The sequence below is a fragment of the Medicago truncatula genome, chromosome 3 (assembly GCF_003473485.1).
Source record: "Medicago truncatula cultivar Jemalong A17 chromosome 3, MtrunA17r5.0-ANR, whole genome shotgun sequence".
In the NCBI taxonomy this organism is placed as follows: Eukaryota; Viridiplantae; Streptophyta; class Magnoliopsida; order Fabales; family Fabaceae; genus Medicago; species Medicago truncatula.
Window position 1 is genome coordinate 32,878,970 of NC_053044.1, and position 11,760 is coordinate 32,890,729.

At 34.1% G+C, this 11,760-nt stretch overlaps 2 protein-coding genes and 1 non-coding gene across 5 annotated transcripts; 2 read left to right on the forward strand and 1 right to left on the reverse strand.

The window, feature by feature from the left end:
• Positions 1-1,699: 1,699 nt before the first annotated feature.
• LOC11410310 (NADH dehydrogenase [ubiquinone] iron-sulfur protein 1, mitochondrial) lies at positions 1,700-9,125 on the forward strand. Its single transcript, XM_003600642.4, has 5 exons — positions 1,700-2,298; positions 3,629-3,875; positions 4,490-4,784; positions 7,243-7,617; positions 7,930-9,125. The coding sequence occupies exons 1-5, from the start codon at positions 1,896-1,898 to the stop codon at positions 8,827-8,829; spliced, it is 2,220 nt and encodes a 739-aa protein (XP_003600690.1). The 5' UTR covers positions 1,700-1,895; the 3' UTR covers positions 8,830-9,125.
• On the reverse strand, positions 9,115-10,288 carry LOC11410311 (centromere protein V). 3 transcript variants are annotated; one of them, XM_003600643.3, is made up of 2 exons: positions 10,127-10,288; positions 9,115-9,820 (listed from the first exon to the last, which is right to left on the reverse strand). In XM_003600643.3, the coding sequence occupies exon 2, from the start codon at positions 9,780-9,782 to the stop codon at positions 9,369-9,371; it is 414 nt and encodes a 137-aa protein (XP_003600691.1). In that variant the 5' UTR covers positions 9,783-9,820; positions 10,127-10,288; the 3' UTR covers positions 9,115-9,368. The 3 variants fall into 3 exon arrangements, with proteins under 3 accessions (XP_003600691.1, XP_024635741.1, XP_024635742.1); XM_024779973.2 differs by having other exon boundaries at positions 9,115-9,830; positions 10,127-10,286; XM_024779974.2 differs by having other exon boundaries at positions 9,115-9,842; positions 10,127-10,285.
• A 1,016-nt stretch (positions 10,289-11,304) lies between these two features.
• On the forward strand, positions 11,305-11,377 carry TRNAV-UAC (transfer RNA valine (anticodon UAC)). Its single transcript has one exon. It is a non-coding gene; the product is annotated as a tRNA-Val (tRNA).
• Positions 11,378-11,760: the final 383 nt, after the last annotated feature.

Genomic DNA, 11,760 nt, shown 5'->3' on the forward strand with positions numbered 1-11,760 from the left:
TTGTTCTCACTACATAGCTAAACATACGAACTTGAGTCATTAAAGATCAATTGAGATAGGTTAGTTTAGCTTCTTCAACAAAAAAAAAGATCATCTGAGATGTGAGCTAGCCAAACGGCCAACCGAACGTTGAATATGATCAGTAACTTATTTAACTCTAGCAAACCATGAAACAGCTTGATGTTCTCAACCTGTAAAGATCATACATGAGTTTGATTATGCTCCCAAAAATCCTCACTTACATTGTGGGAATTGAAAGCCTTTTAACTATACTAACCCTTTATCAATGCGCGAACCTAGACTCTCTATTCGAGTGAGTTCCACTTCTCTTGAAGCGTAATATCCTTATAATTAAGCCAAAAAATTTATAGCATTATTTCTTAAAAATTGAAGATACCTTAACATTTAAAAAATATAGCTTCTCTTCACGTGTCTTTATACACTCTCAAATATATCATTTTCTCTACATGTAACTAAACAATTATTAAAAATTGATCTTCAATATTTTAGGGCATTGTTTAAGCATCTTAAAGTAATAACTTTTACATTTTTTTTTTTTATGGAAAAGTGCTTATAGCATTTCATTGATAATAAGAGTTTCAATACATTCGGGTAAATTAAAATAAACAACCGGACTAGCTAGTAACGTGACTTCTCTTGAAAGAGCATGGGCAACCTCGTTGGTTTGTCGCCTAACAAACTCTATCCTAGAGTTAGAAAACAGGGAGCTAAAAAAAAAAACGACAAGATGAAATAATACAACAAAATTTAGTAACTTTTACATTGAAAATATATAATTATGACTTTTATATGCGTTTGACTTGTATTTTTAAGACAATTTTCTTTTGAGAGTTCCTTAAACAATGTCCTTGGAAAATTTGTTAGCAAAACTCATACATTAATCAATCTAATAAAGTTTCAATTAGTGGTTTTGCGGGGTCAAAGCTAGATTTGAAGAGGGGGCAATAAATTTTAATGACTAGTTACAAAATATTTGAAGGAGTAGGGTCAAGTGCCCCTATTTTGGTCAAGTGACTATAGCTCACACAATTTAATTGTGGAGAAGTGGGGTGTCTGAGGTTCGAACCCCGGCCCCTGCATATAATATGCAATATCCTTACCAACTGAGTTAAGCTCACGGGATAAATGTCCCCCATTTAATATAGTGGATTTGTGCCCGTGTCCCGTGGACATTGCTTAAGGAATCCATAAATAAAAAATTTGTTTTGAAAGTATATAAGTTCTTATGTTTGATCAAATATTGATTACACTCCATTTTCTTAAAAATTTATTTGCTTTAGTTGTTTAACCAATATCTCTAGACATCGTCTTTACATTTTCCAAAAAGATTATGGGATGTGTTATTTGAACAACCACTTGATTGACAACTTATTGAACAACCATATATTTATAAAGAAAAAATAGGTATTGACACAAAAATCAAAGTAACAGCAAGATAAAGTAAAAACATATTGAGAATAGAGTGAAAAAGTTATCTCAAAAGTCGTGATAAAATGAACGTACAAATATCATTTCTTTATTTGATAAATGATATTTGTACAATCATTTTATGACAATTTTTTTTTCTTACTAATATTATATTTTTAATTTCTTTCCCGTCAATAGCTATAGAAGTTATGACATGAATGGTTATTCAAATAATACAACTCTTATATATCTACTTGCCTAAGAGCATGTGATAAACGGGTCCGAAGCAAACCCGAATCTGAAATCGGATCAATTCAACTATCTCACCCATAACTCCATACAAAATTCATTTCCTTCTTCCTTCACCTCTCCCACCTCACTCTCCCATCTTTTCTCAAATTCAACCTCCCATCTCCGATCCAACACCCTTCTTTCTCACAAACTCACAATCAATTGATTGAATCAAAATGGGGCTGGGTTTGTTAGCTTCCAAGACCCTCCGACCAACCACCACTCGCCTCCTCCTCCTCCGTTCAATCACCACCAAACCAGAACTCCGCAAACCCGAACCCGCCGCTCAACCCCAACCCGAACAGCCTCTCGTCGATCTCACTCCCCGTACACCCGTCGCTGGCGCTAGAGTCCATTTCACCAATCCCGATGACGCTATTGAGGTTTTCGTCGATGGTTATCCCGTTAAAATTCCAAAAGGATTCTCTGTTCTTCAAGCGTGTGAGGTTGCTGGTGTTGATATTCCTAGATTTTGTTATCATAGCAGACTTTCCATTGCTGGAAATTGTCGTATGTGTCTTGTTGAGGTTGAGAAATCTCCTAAGCCTGTTGCTTCTTGCGCCATGCCCGCTCTTCCTGGTTAGATTCTTCATTTTTTTTTTAATTTATTTATTTATTTTATGTTTCTGGATTTGCATTTCATTGATAATTTTTTGTATGTGTTTTGTTTATCTCAAAAAGTTTAATTTTTTATTTTTTTTATTTTGTTTCATGTGATGGATTGTTGGACGGTAAAGAATCAACATGAGAGTAAAATAAGCATAGCAAAGATTAGGATGTTGTGTTAGATGTGTGGTACAATTTAATTAAAAACACAATATTAGAGAGATAGAGTTGGGGTAGCCACCTATTGGAGAAAAGATGGTAGAAACTCGACTTAGGTGATTTGGGCTTGTAGAGAAAAGACCTGTAGATTTTGTAGTAAGGAGTGTAGATTAGATGGAGAATAGTCTGATCACTAGAAGCAAAGCTAACCTAGAAAGACTTTAAGAGAAACTATTGAGAAATATGTAGAGATTAATTAGTTGGGTAGAAATATGATACTCCCTCCGTTTCAAAATACATGTCCATTTTGGAGAAATTGCAGTAACCAAGAAACCAAATAAATTTTCTTATTTTTGATGAAAATATGTGTGTGTTTTCTATAATACCCTTAACCATTTATTATTTCTTTTTTTTTTTCTCTACAATAAATATGCAAGGGCATTATTGACAAGACAATAATTAATGTTGCATTGAAACTTGAAAGTGACAAGTATTGTGAAACAAAATTATTCTCTAAAATGGACAAGTATTATGAAACGGAGGGAGTATATGATAGAACATTATTGCGACGTTTGTTATTGTTTGTTGTTGTTTGAGTTTCATCTTGTTTGTGACTTGAGTGATCTTTTGATTAGTTCAAGGCTAAGGGTATTGAACTTGGTTGATGATTGTGTTGTTGCTTGTTGTTATTTTCAAATTTTTAGTTTGTTGAACGTGTTATGAATTTTGATACTAGTGAACCATCTATTACATTTCCTTTTAACCGTCTCGATGAAATTTCTGTTTTTATTTTTGATTTAGCTTTTGTCTGTTTATTTTTGCTGTTAGTTTTGTTCAAAAATAAAATCTAGTACTTTGTCTTTAAGTTTTTTTTGCATACGCTGATTTTCAGATTTTGCGTTACAACTTATACTTCTTTCTACTTTAATTTTTTAATTAGAGAGATATTTGATATAAAATTATCATATGTTTAGCTGGTTTGGGGATATCATCTATTTTTTTTTACCCGATCTTACTTTTAAATTCATTTGGTATTATGACACCGACACACATAAACGACCTTGATTTTGTTTAGTTGAGGTTTTTAACTATTTATTGTTTTGATTCTTGTTAAAAATGTAATATGATCATATGTTCAATTTAGGGATGAAAATCAAGACCGACACACCTATTGCCAAGAAAGCACGAGAAGGAGTGATGGAATTTTTATTGATGAATCATCCATTAGATTGCCCAATTTGTGATCAGGGTGGAGAGTGTGATCTTCAGGATCAGTCAATGGCATTTGGTTCTGATCGTGGTCGTTTCACTGATATGAAGAGATCTGTGGTGGATAAAAATCTTGGACCTTTGGTAAAGACTGTGATGACACGGTGCATTCAATGTACAAGGTTCATTTTTCCCTGCAAACTTGATTATCTTTACGTACACATTTTAATAACTATATCTTACCTTGGAAGCTAGAAATTTGTTGTGACTTTTAATGTCTAAAAGAAAGTATCAAGTGGTCTATTCATGTTAATAGAGTATGTTTATGATAATCTTGTAAGAATTAAGGACCTCATTGAGTTGCACACACACACACACACATATATATATATATATATATATATATATCTTTTTTATTTTTTTATTTTTTTAAATTAAGCAGTGGTCATTGTTACAGTATGATAGTTTGCGAGGGAACTTATGGGTCAACTTTTTCTGTATATGATTAAAATAATAATCTGAACTGATGCCTCTTCAAAAATAAAATAATCTGAACTGATGATTTAGTTTGGTTGTATGTTTTACTTACTCTCATGTCAGCTAAGGGCCAGCTAGGTTTCTTTTAATTTATGGTTAATGACATTTGGTAGCAATAGGCGTTGGCTATTTTGTAAAACCTAATCTTCAATATTTGGTAGCCTTCCTCTTTTTGTTGTCAATTAAATGTTATATGTATCGTGATTATTTTATCTGAGTTCCTTAATGGATCTTGTGGAATATCACTTTCTTCCCACAGGTGTGTTAGATTTGCATCAGAGGTTGCAGGGGTTCAGGATCTTGGCATGTTAGGTCGTGGTAGTGGAGAAGAGATTGGAACATATGTTGAAAAACTCATGACAAGTGAACTCTCTGGAAATGTAATAGATATCTGCCCTGTAGGAGCACTCACTTCAAAACCTTTTGCATTTAAAGCCCGGAATTGGGAGTTGAAGAATACAGAGACCATTGATGTTACTGATGCTGTTGGTTCCAATATTCGAATTGATAGCAGAGGACCTGAAGTCATGCGCATTGTTCCTCGTTTAAATGAGGTTAGATACTGATGGAAATGTTTTTTATTAAACTACCTGTGGTTGCCAAAGCTTCAATTTTCTTGTGGTTAACATTATTTAACTCTTGCAAGAAAAACCATGGTACCTTAAGTATGAATTAATTTAAAAAAAACCATGGTACCTTAAGTATGAATTAATTTAAAAAAAATTGTTATTTATTAAGTTAATCTACACTACAACTTATAGGAATCGATGCTTATCAAAAGATGGTACCAATGAATTCTGACCTTGATTTATTTAATTGGTTGTAGGCTTTTCTTCTTCTTTGCGTTAGAACATACTATTATGACATAAGCAAGTTGATTTTCAAACTTTATTAGTTGGCAGCCTCTGAAACACAATACACATGTTGTGTTTGGAAAACTGATGTTGATTTTTTTTCCCCCTAATATCAATCTGATTACTTTATATCAATAGCAATGATTGCATTGATGTTGACTTTGAAAATAAGTAAAAAAAGACCTTCACTGAAGGACCCTATTATCACAATTTATTATGGGACTGAAGGAATTGTCTGAGTAGTTATTCAGTTCATTTCTAACTGAATAATTATACTTCCAGAAGAATATGTGAGCATTTTACTTGCGATTTCAAGCCTTGGGTTATGGGCAATTGCGTTAAGGAGACCTTTAGAAACCAGTCTGTCAATGCTATGGGGATGAGTATTTGAGGGATAACAAATAACAAACTGGTTTTTTTAGTGTTATTTACTGGGCCATTGATTGATCAGGGATCGTGAAGTAATCGTAGACTGTATAAAATGTGTAGGATGTGAATGTGTTTTTGCAGATGTTGCGATCCTCCCATGCTAATTTTTCGCAAGATACGGTCGCAGTGAACAAGGACGGACGGACACACATTCAACTAAATGGGGGCAGCTGCCCCCAATTTTTTAAAAATGCTATTTTTAGTCTTTCAAAAGCGCGCTATTGCGGAATAGCGGGGCTAAGGAGGCTTCCCCTGCGAAGCCATTTTCCTGCAACGGTCCTTCAACGATAGCTATGATAGTGGCCGCATATAGCAGTGGAAACATGACTCAATCGCAGGTTTGCGTCCGCTTCTAGGGCTCCTGCCGTTTTCCGGCTACCACCCTCATGTTGTGAAGAAACAAAAAATTTGAAGAAATGAATGATGATGACGAAAAGATGCAGGGGCACGGGGACTGATATAGTGTGACAGAGGTGCCTTTTGGAGATGATGTTTTATATTTAGGGTTTTGAGAATGGACATCTTAGCTTTAGGGTTTGTTTCACATAATGAGCCTATTATAAACCAAACAATGGGTCAAGTATCTTCCTAATATCTAACAAATGGGCCTAGTATGTTCATAATTCCTGATGTCTAACAAATGTTTACGGCGGTTATAGAGTTTTTTGACCCTGAAAAAAACCGAAACAAAAATACTCTAACATCTTGTATAAAAATAAATAACTAAAACTATAAAAAAAAAAAAAAATTGTTGATATACATATATAGTATAAACTACTTAAAGTTCATATTTTAATGGGAAATGATAAAGTTGGTTATAGCTATTAAGTATGATGGTCTCTTTAGTTTTGTGTATTTTTCTAGTTTTGAGTATTTATGTTTCCTTTGTACACTGATTTAGTCTTTGCTATGATAGCTATCTCGCTATAGCATTTTAGGGGGTCGGCGCGACACTATCTAGTTTTAACAACATAGGTTGCCCCTTGTCACCGCCAAAAAATATTGAATAATTTTAGTTGTGAAGAATTAAATGCACAACAATTTTAACAACATAGGTTGCCCCTTGTCACAACAATATTGCTTGTTTGGTCACAACTAGATAAATATATTTTTGATAGTGTTGAAAATAAATAAAAAATATCAAACAATTTTTAAAATATGAAGATTCTGAGGTATCTCTAATATTTTAGGTATATAATAATGGTATAATTTTTTAATCTTTATATTTTTGCTTAACGATAGTGATGTTACTATTTTATTGTTTATGTATTGATGCGTGCGTGTGTGTGTGTGTGTGTTTATACAGTACTATGATCTTGTCATTGATAGAAATTTCTGGATCCGTCCCTGGCAGTGAGACTTGGGAGAGCGAGCACTGTGTGCATAGATTCCCAAATCCCCCTGCACACAACCTCACAAATTTAAATTATTTCATTTTAAAAGTTCTCTTCAAATCCCTGTGTTTTGCGGAGTCAACATTTTATTAGCAACTAGTTAAGTTCCAGTGAGGATTAATATTTTAGGATGCGATTTAGTGTTCTCTGGGGGTTGAATTTATTATGCTTAATTTAGCAGATTGTTCGTATTTTTAGTTTTCTGGAAAAACTTGGTGCTATTAGTACAATGGAAGCTTTTTGTTTTGTTGTTTTACTCTTTTGTGGAAGTGGAAGGAAGGGATGGTTTCTATTCATAGTTTGCTATTGAAACTTGATCCACTTTCCCATTGCAGGACATAAACGAAGAGTGGATTTCAGACAAAACCCGCTTTTGTTATGATGGTTTGAAGAGGCAGAGGTTAAATGACCCTATGATTCGTGGTCCTGATGGCCGCTTTAAGCCTGTGAACTGGCGTGAAGCCCTTTCTTTGGTAGCAGAGGTTGCGCATCAAGTTAAACCAGAAGAAATTGTTGGAATATCTGGCAAACTTTCTGATGCTGAGTCCATGATTGTACTAAAAGATTTCTTGAACAGGCTGGGGTCAAATAATGTATGGGGCGAAGGAATTGGCGTAAATACTAATGCTGATTTCAGATCAGGATATATTATGAATACTAGCATTGCTGGTCTTGAGAAAGCAGATGCTTTCCTGTTGGTTGGCACCCAGGTATATCTCCCTAATTTATTTTAGTGTGCAACTTATCTAGTTTTATGTTATGGTTAATCAATGATTCCTGTTATATATTGAAATGCAATTCCTTTTTAGCCCCTTGGATTGCACTGGATTTGATAACTGTAGTTTTGGAGATTCTAATTACAACTATTCAACAATAAAACTTAATGTAAATTATTTTTTTATTGGATGTGCTCGTCTACTGCTTATGCTGCCATTTTTTTTCCGTCTTTAAATGCTGCTATCTTTTATGCATTAATTTCTGGTGTCTGTTTGGTTATCTTGTGTTCACTTCCAAATTTGCAGCCACGGGTGGAAGCTGCTATGGTTAATGCTAGAATACGCAAGACTGTCACGGCAAACCACGCCAAGGTCGGTTACATTGGGCCTGCTACTGATTTCAACTATGATAACGAACATCTTGGTACTGGTCCTCAAACACTTCTTGAAATTGCTGAGGGTCGACACCCATTTTCCAAGACTATTTCAAATGCCAAAAACCCTGTTATCATTGTTGGTGCTGGGATTTTTGAGAGGAAGGATCAGGATGCAATTTTTGCAGCTGTTGAAACCATCGCAAAACAAGGGAATGTCGTCAGATCTGATTGGAATGGCCTTAATGTATTACTTCTCCATGCTGCCCAGGCTGCTGCACTTGACCTTGGACTTGTGCCCCAATCTGAAAAAAGCCTTGAATCTGCAAAGTTTGTATATTTAATGGGAGCTGATGATACAAACTTGGACAAGATCCCGAAGGATGCTTTTGTTGTTTATCAAGGTCACCATGGTGATAAGAGTGTTTATCGTGCTAATGTCATTTTGCCAGCAGCAGCATTCAGCGAGAAGGAAGGTACATATGAAAATACTGAAGGATGCACACAACAAACATGGCCTGCAGTTCCAACAGTTGGAGACTCCAGAGATGACTGGAAGATAATTCGAGCTCTGTCCGAGATAGCAGGGGTGCGTTTACCCTATGATACAATTGGGGGTGTTCGCGCCCGATTGAGAACTGTAGCCCCAAACCTTGCGCAAATGGACGAGAGAGAACCAGCTGCATTGCCATCTTCACTGAGACCAACCTTCACTAAGAAGGTGGATCCAACACCATTCGGGATTGCAGTTGAGAATTTCTACATGACTGATGCCATTACCAGGGCATCAAAGATAATGGCTCAATGCAGTGCTACGCTGTTGAAGAAATGATGCGTGTATTATTTAATTTTTTTGGTTTGAATAAAAATGCAGTTTCATGTTTTTCTTTTCCTGGCAAAGCAAGACATTGCTTGCGGAAAGCTTCTCGGACGTTGGTAGTACCATATGATTTGAAATTAGGCTTTATCTGTCTTCCATTTGTATTTTGCTGGTGTAAAAGCACTACTTTTTAGAATTTTTGCCATGTACAATTCGGGTTAATCCGACTGTTTGTTAAAAGTTTACTTGTCTCATAAAATGAAACCTTGGAAGCATGAACAATCCAAAACTACATCATTCAAATAACATAATTGCTGTGTTTAACATTTTTTTTATTTCCATTACAACTGATGCATGAAAGCCAGAGTATATGCAACAGCACTACAAAGTGTTTTTATTTCCATTACAACTGATATATGAAAGCCAGAATACATGCAGCAGCGCTACAAAATGTATTGAGGGACATAAAAACTTCATTCAGGATGAAGAGATGCCTGTCTCATTATTACTTGCAACAAAATGATATCAACTAATTTGTAACCCCTGATGAGTCACTTCTGCTCCTTTGAACATGAAGAGATGTTTGTCTCATTATATGAGCGTTCCCAATTCTTCCCATCAAAGTGCTTGATTTCAACGTGTCTCAGCGTTCCAGAGTCAACACACCTGAATGAAACTGCAACCCCATCTGGGTTTGAGCGTGGATAATAGAATGAAGTTATTCCACATATTTTACAGAATGTGTGCTTTGCAGTGTGAGAGCCAAACGTGTAAGTTGTAATAAACTCAGCAGAATCTCCCAAAAGCTCAAATTTGTCAGCAGGTACAACAAAGTGAGCATTAGCTCTCATGTAGCAGTTTGAGCAGTTGCAGTCCCATACCACCACACTGGAAGGAGCAGCCACTTTCCACCTTACACTCTTACAATGGCAGCCTCCTGTATGCACCACTCTTTCAGCTTCCATTTCAGGATTCTAAACAATTAAATATTTGCTCCTAGTTCCTGCCAACAACTGTTTGTGAGTCTGTCACGTATACAGATTCTATTAAGGTAGACTGAACTTAATATCATAAATAAAGTCAAGCTATGAAGAATTCGGAGTTCATACTTGAGACATGGCATATACTACATTCAATATTACATGCATTTCCAGGGTTCATAAGTTTCATAAGCAGAAAACTATAATATAATTAAAAGACATAAAGTTACCAAAATTTCCTCATACACTAATAAAATATTGAAGAAGCAGAATCAAATATTCTTAACAATAATAAAATGGTAACAAGAAATAGAAGGAAAGTAACTCACCTGATAGATTTAGATGGGGCGGTAGAAATCGGCAGCTTTATATCAGAACTATTAGATGAGGTCTGAGGAGAACAAATTCAATTTTGCATCTCTGTTATATACTAGTATAGTAAAATAATGTATAAAAAAATAATAATAATCTTGGTATGTCTATTGGCTCAAGTTTCAGTGTTTTGGCGTTTAATGTGAGATTATGATATTGTTTCAGTATATTTATCAGTTTCTTTTCTTATATCCCAAGGTTTGTAAATAAATAAAAGAAACAGCAAAATGTTTGACTAAAAGGCCTATGTTATGTTTAAGGTGTGAGGTACAGACAATCACCTTAAACCTATCTTTTTCCCCTAATATTGTGTTAATGGCTTTATTTGCGGTCTCAATGTTACACCGCTTTGATTTTATTTTTTGTCCAAAAAAAAGTATATATCCCATATAATAATTTAGAGGTTTAAATATAATAATATTTGTAAAAAAAAAATCTTAGTAAATATATCTCATATAATGAAAGACTACTACCTCTGTCCCTAAATATAAGACTTTTTTAAGAATATTTTTTGTCTCTTTTTATAAGATCCCTTTGATATTTTCAAGTACATTAATTAATTCTTTACCAACATACCCTTATTTATTTTATATCTTTTTCTTCAATCAATATTAAATACTATATTGAAAACATAAACTAACTCTCTCTCTTCAAGGATAAAATTGTAAAAACAATAATAATTACAAACAAATTTATTACTATTATCAATTTTCTTAATTCCCGTTATTTTTTCAAAAAGGTCCTATATTTAGGGACGGAGGTAGTATATAGTATTTGATATGTTAGAGTGTGAGTTTAAACCTATAATTTTTTATTTAGTGTGTGCGGATTTTGTTGTTAGATTCTTTAAAATCTGATGTGATTGATAACCGGCTTACTTAACATACAAATACTTATAAGTTTGGTACGTGCAACAAACACTTATGTTAAGCAATGTCTACCCTTTTAGCTAATTATAATTATTACATCATTAAAAATGTCAATTTTAAGTACCCTTAGAATTCACAATAAGATTAATTTTGTGACCGAATGATTATAATGAAATGCATACCTGCTGCTAAATCTAAAAACTATGGATGAAATAATGTGAAACACTACAATGATTAAGAATTAAACAAGACCTTGAACATGAACAGTTGCTGTGGTGTAGTGGTTATCACGTCAGTCTTACACACTGAAGGTCTCCAGTTCGATCCTGGGCAGCAACATGTTTTTTTCTTTTTCCTTTTTTTCTCCAAAGATGAATGAGTTTATTCGAGATATGTTATGTTTAAGGGACAACAAAGTTCCTTAAAAAAAATAAAAATCTTTGCCATTTTGTTGAAAAACGACAATTTAGTGCCTATATATATCATATTTAAACCTCTAAATTATAGTACATTCTTTCTGAAAGGCACATGAACCTTCATTGAAGTATAGTTATCACAACTTGTTTTTAGACTTCTACATCCTTCTCAAACTTATTATCTTTATCCTATAGTCTATAGTCTAACAAAATCAAGAACTTGAATTTGAGGTTCATATTGCATAAAACATGTTACACTATACAAGTATTTTCTATGTTGCAAATTTTGGTCAAACAAAAATCAAC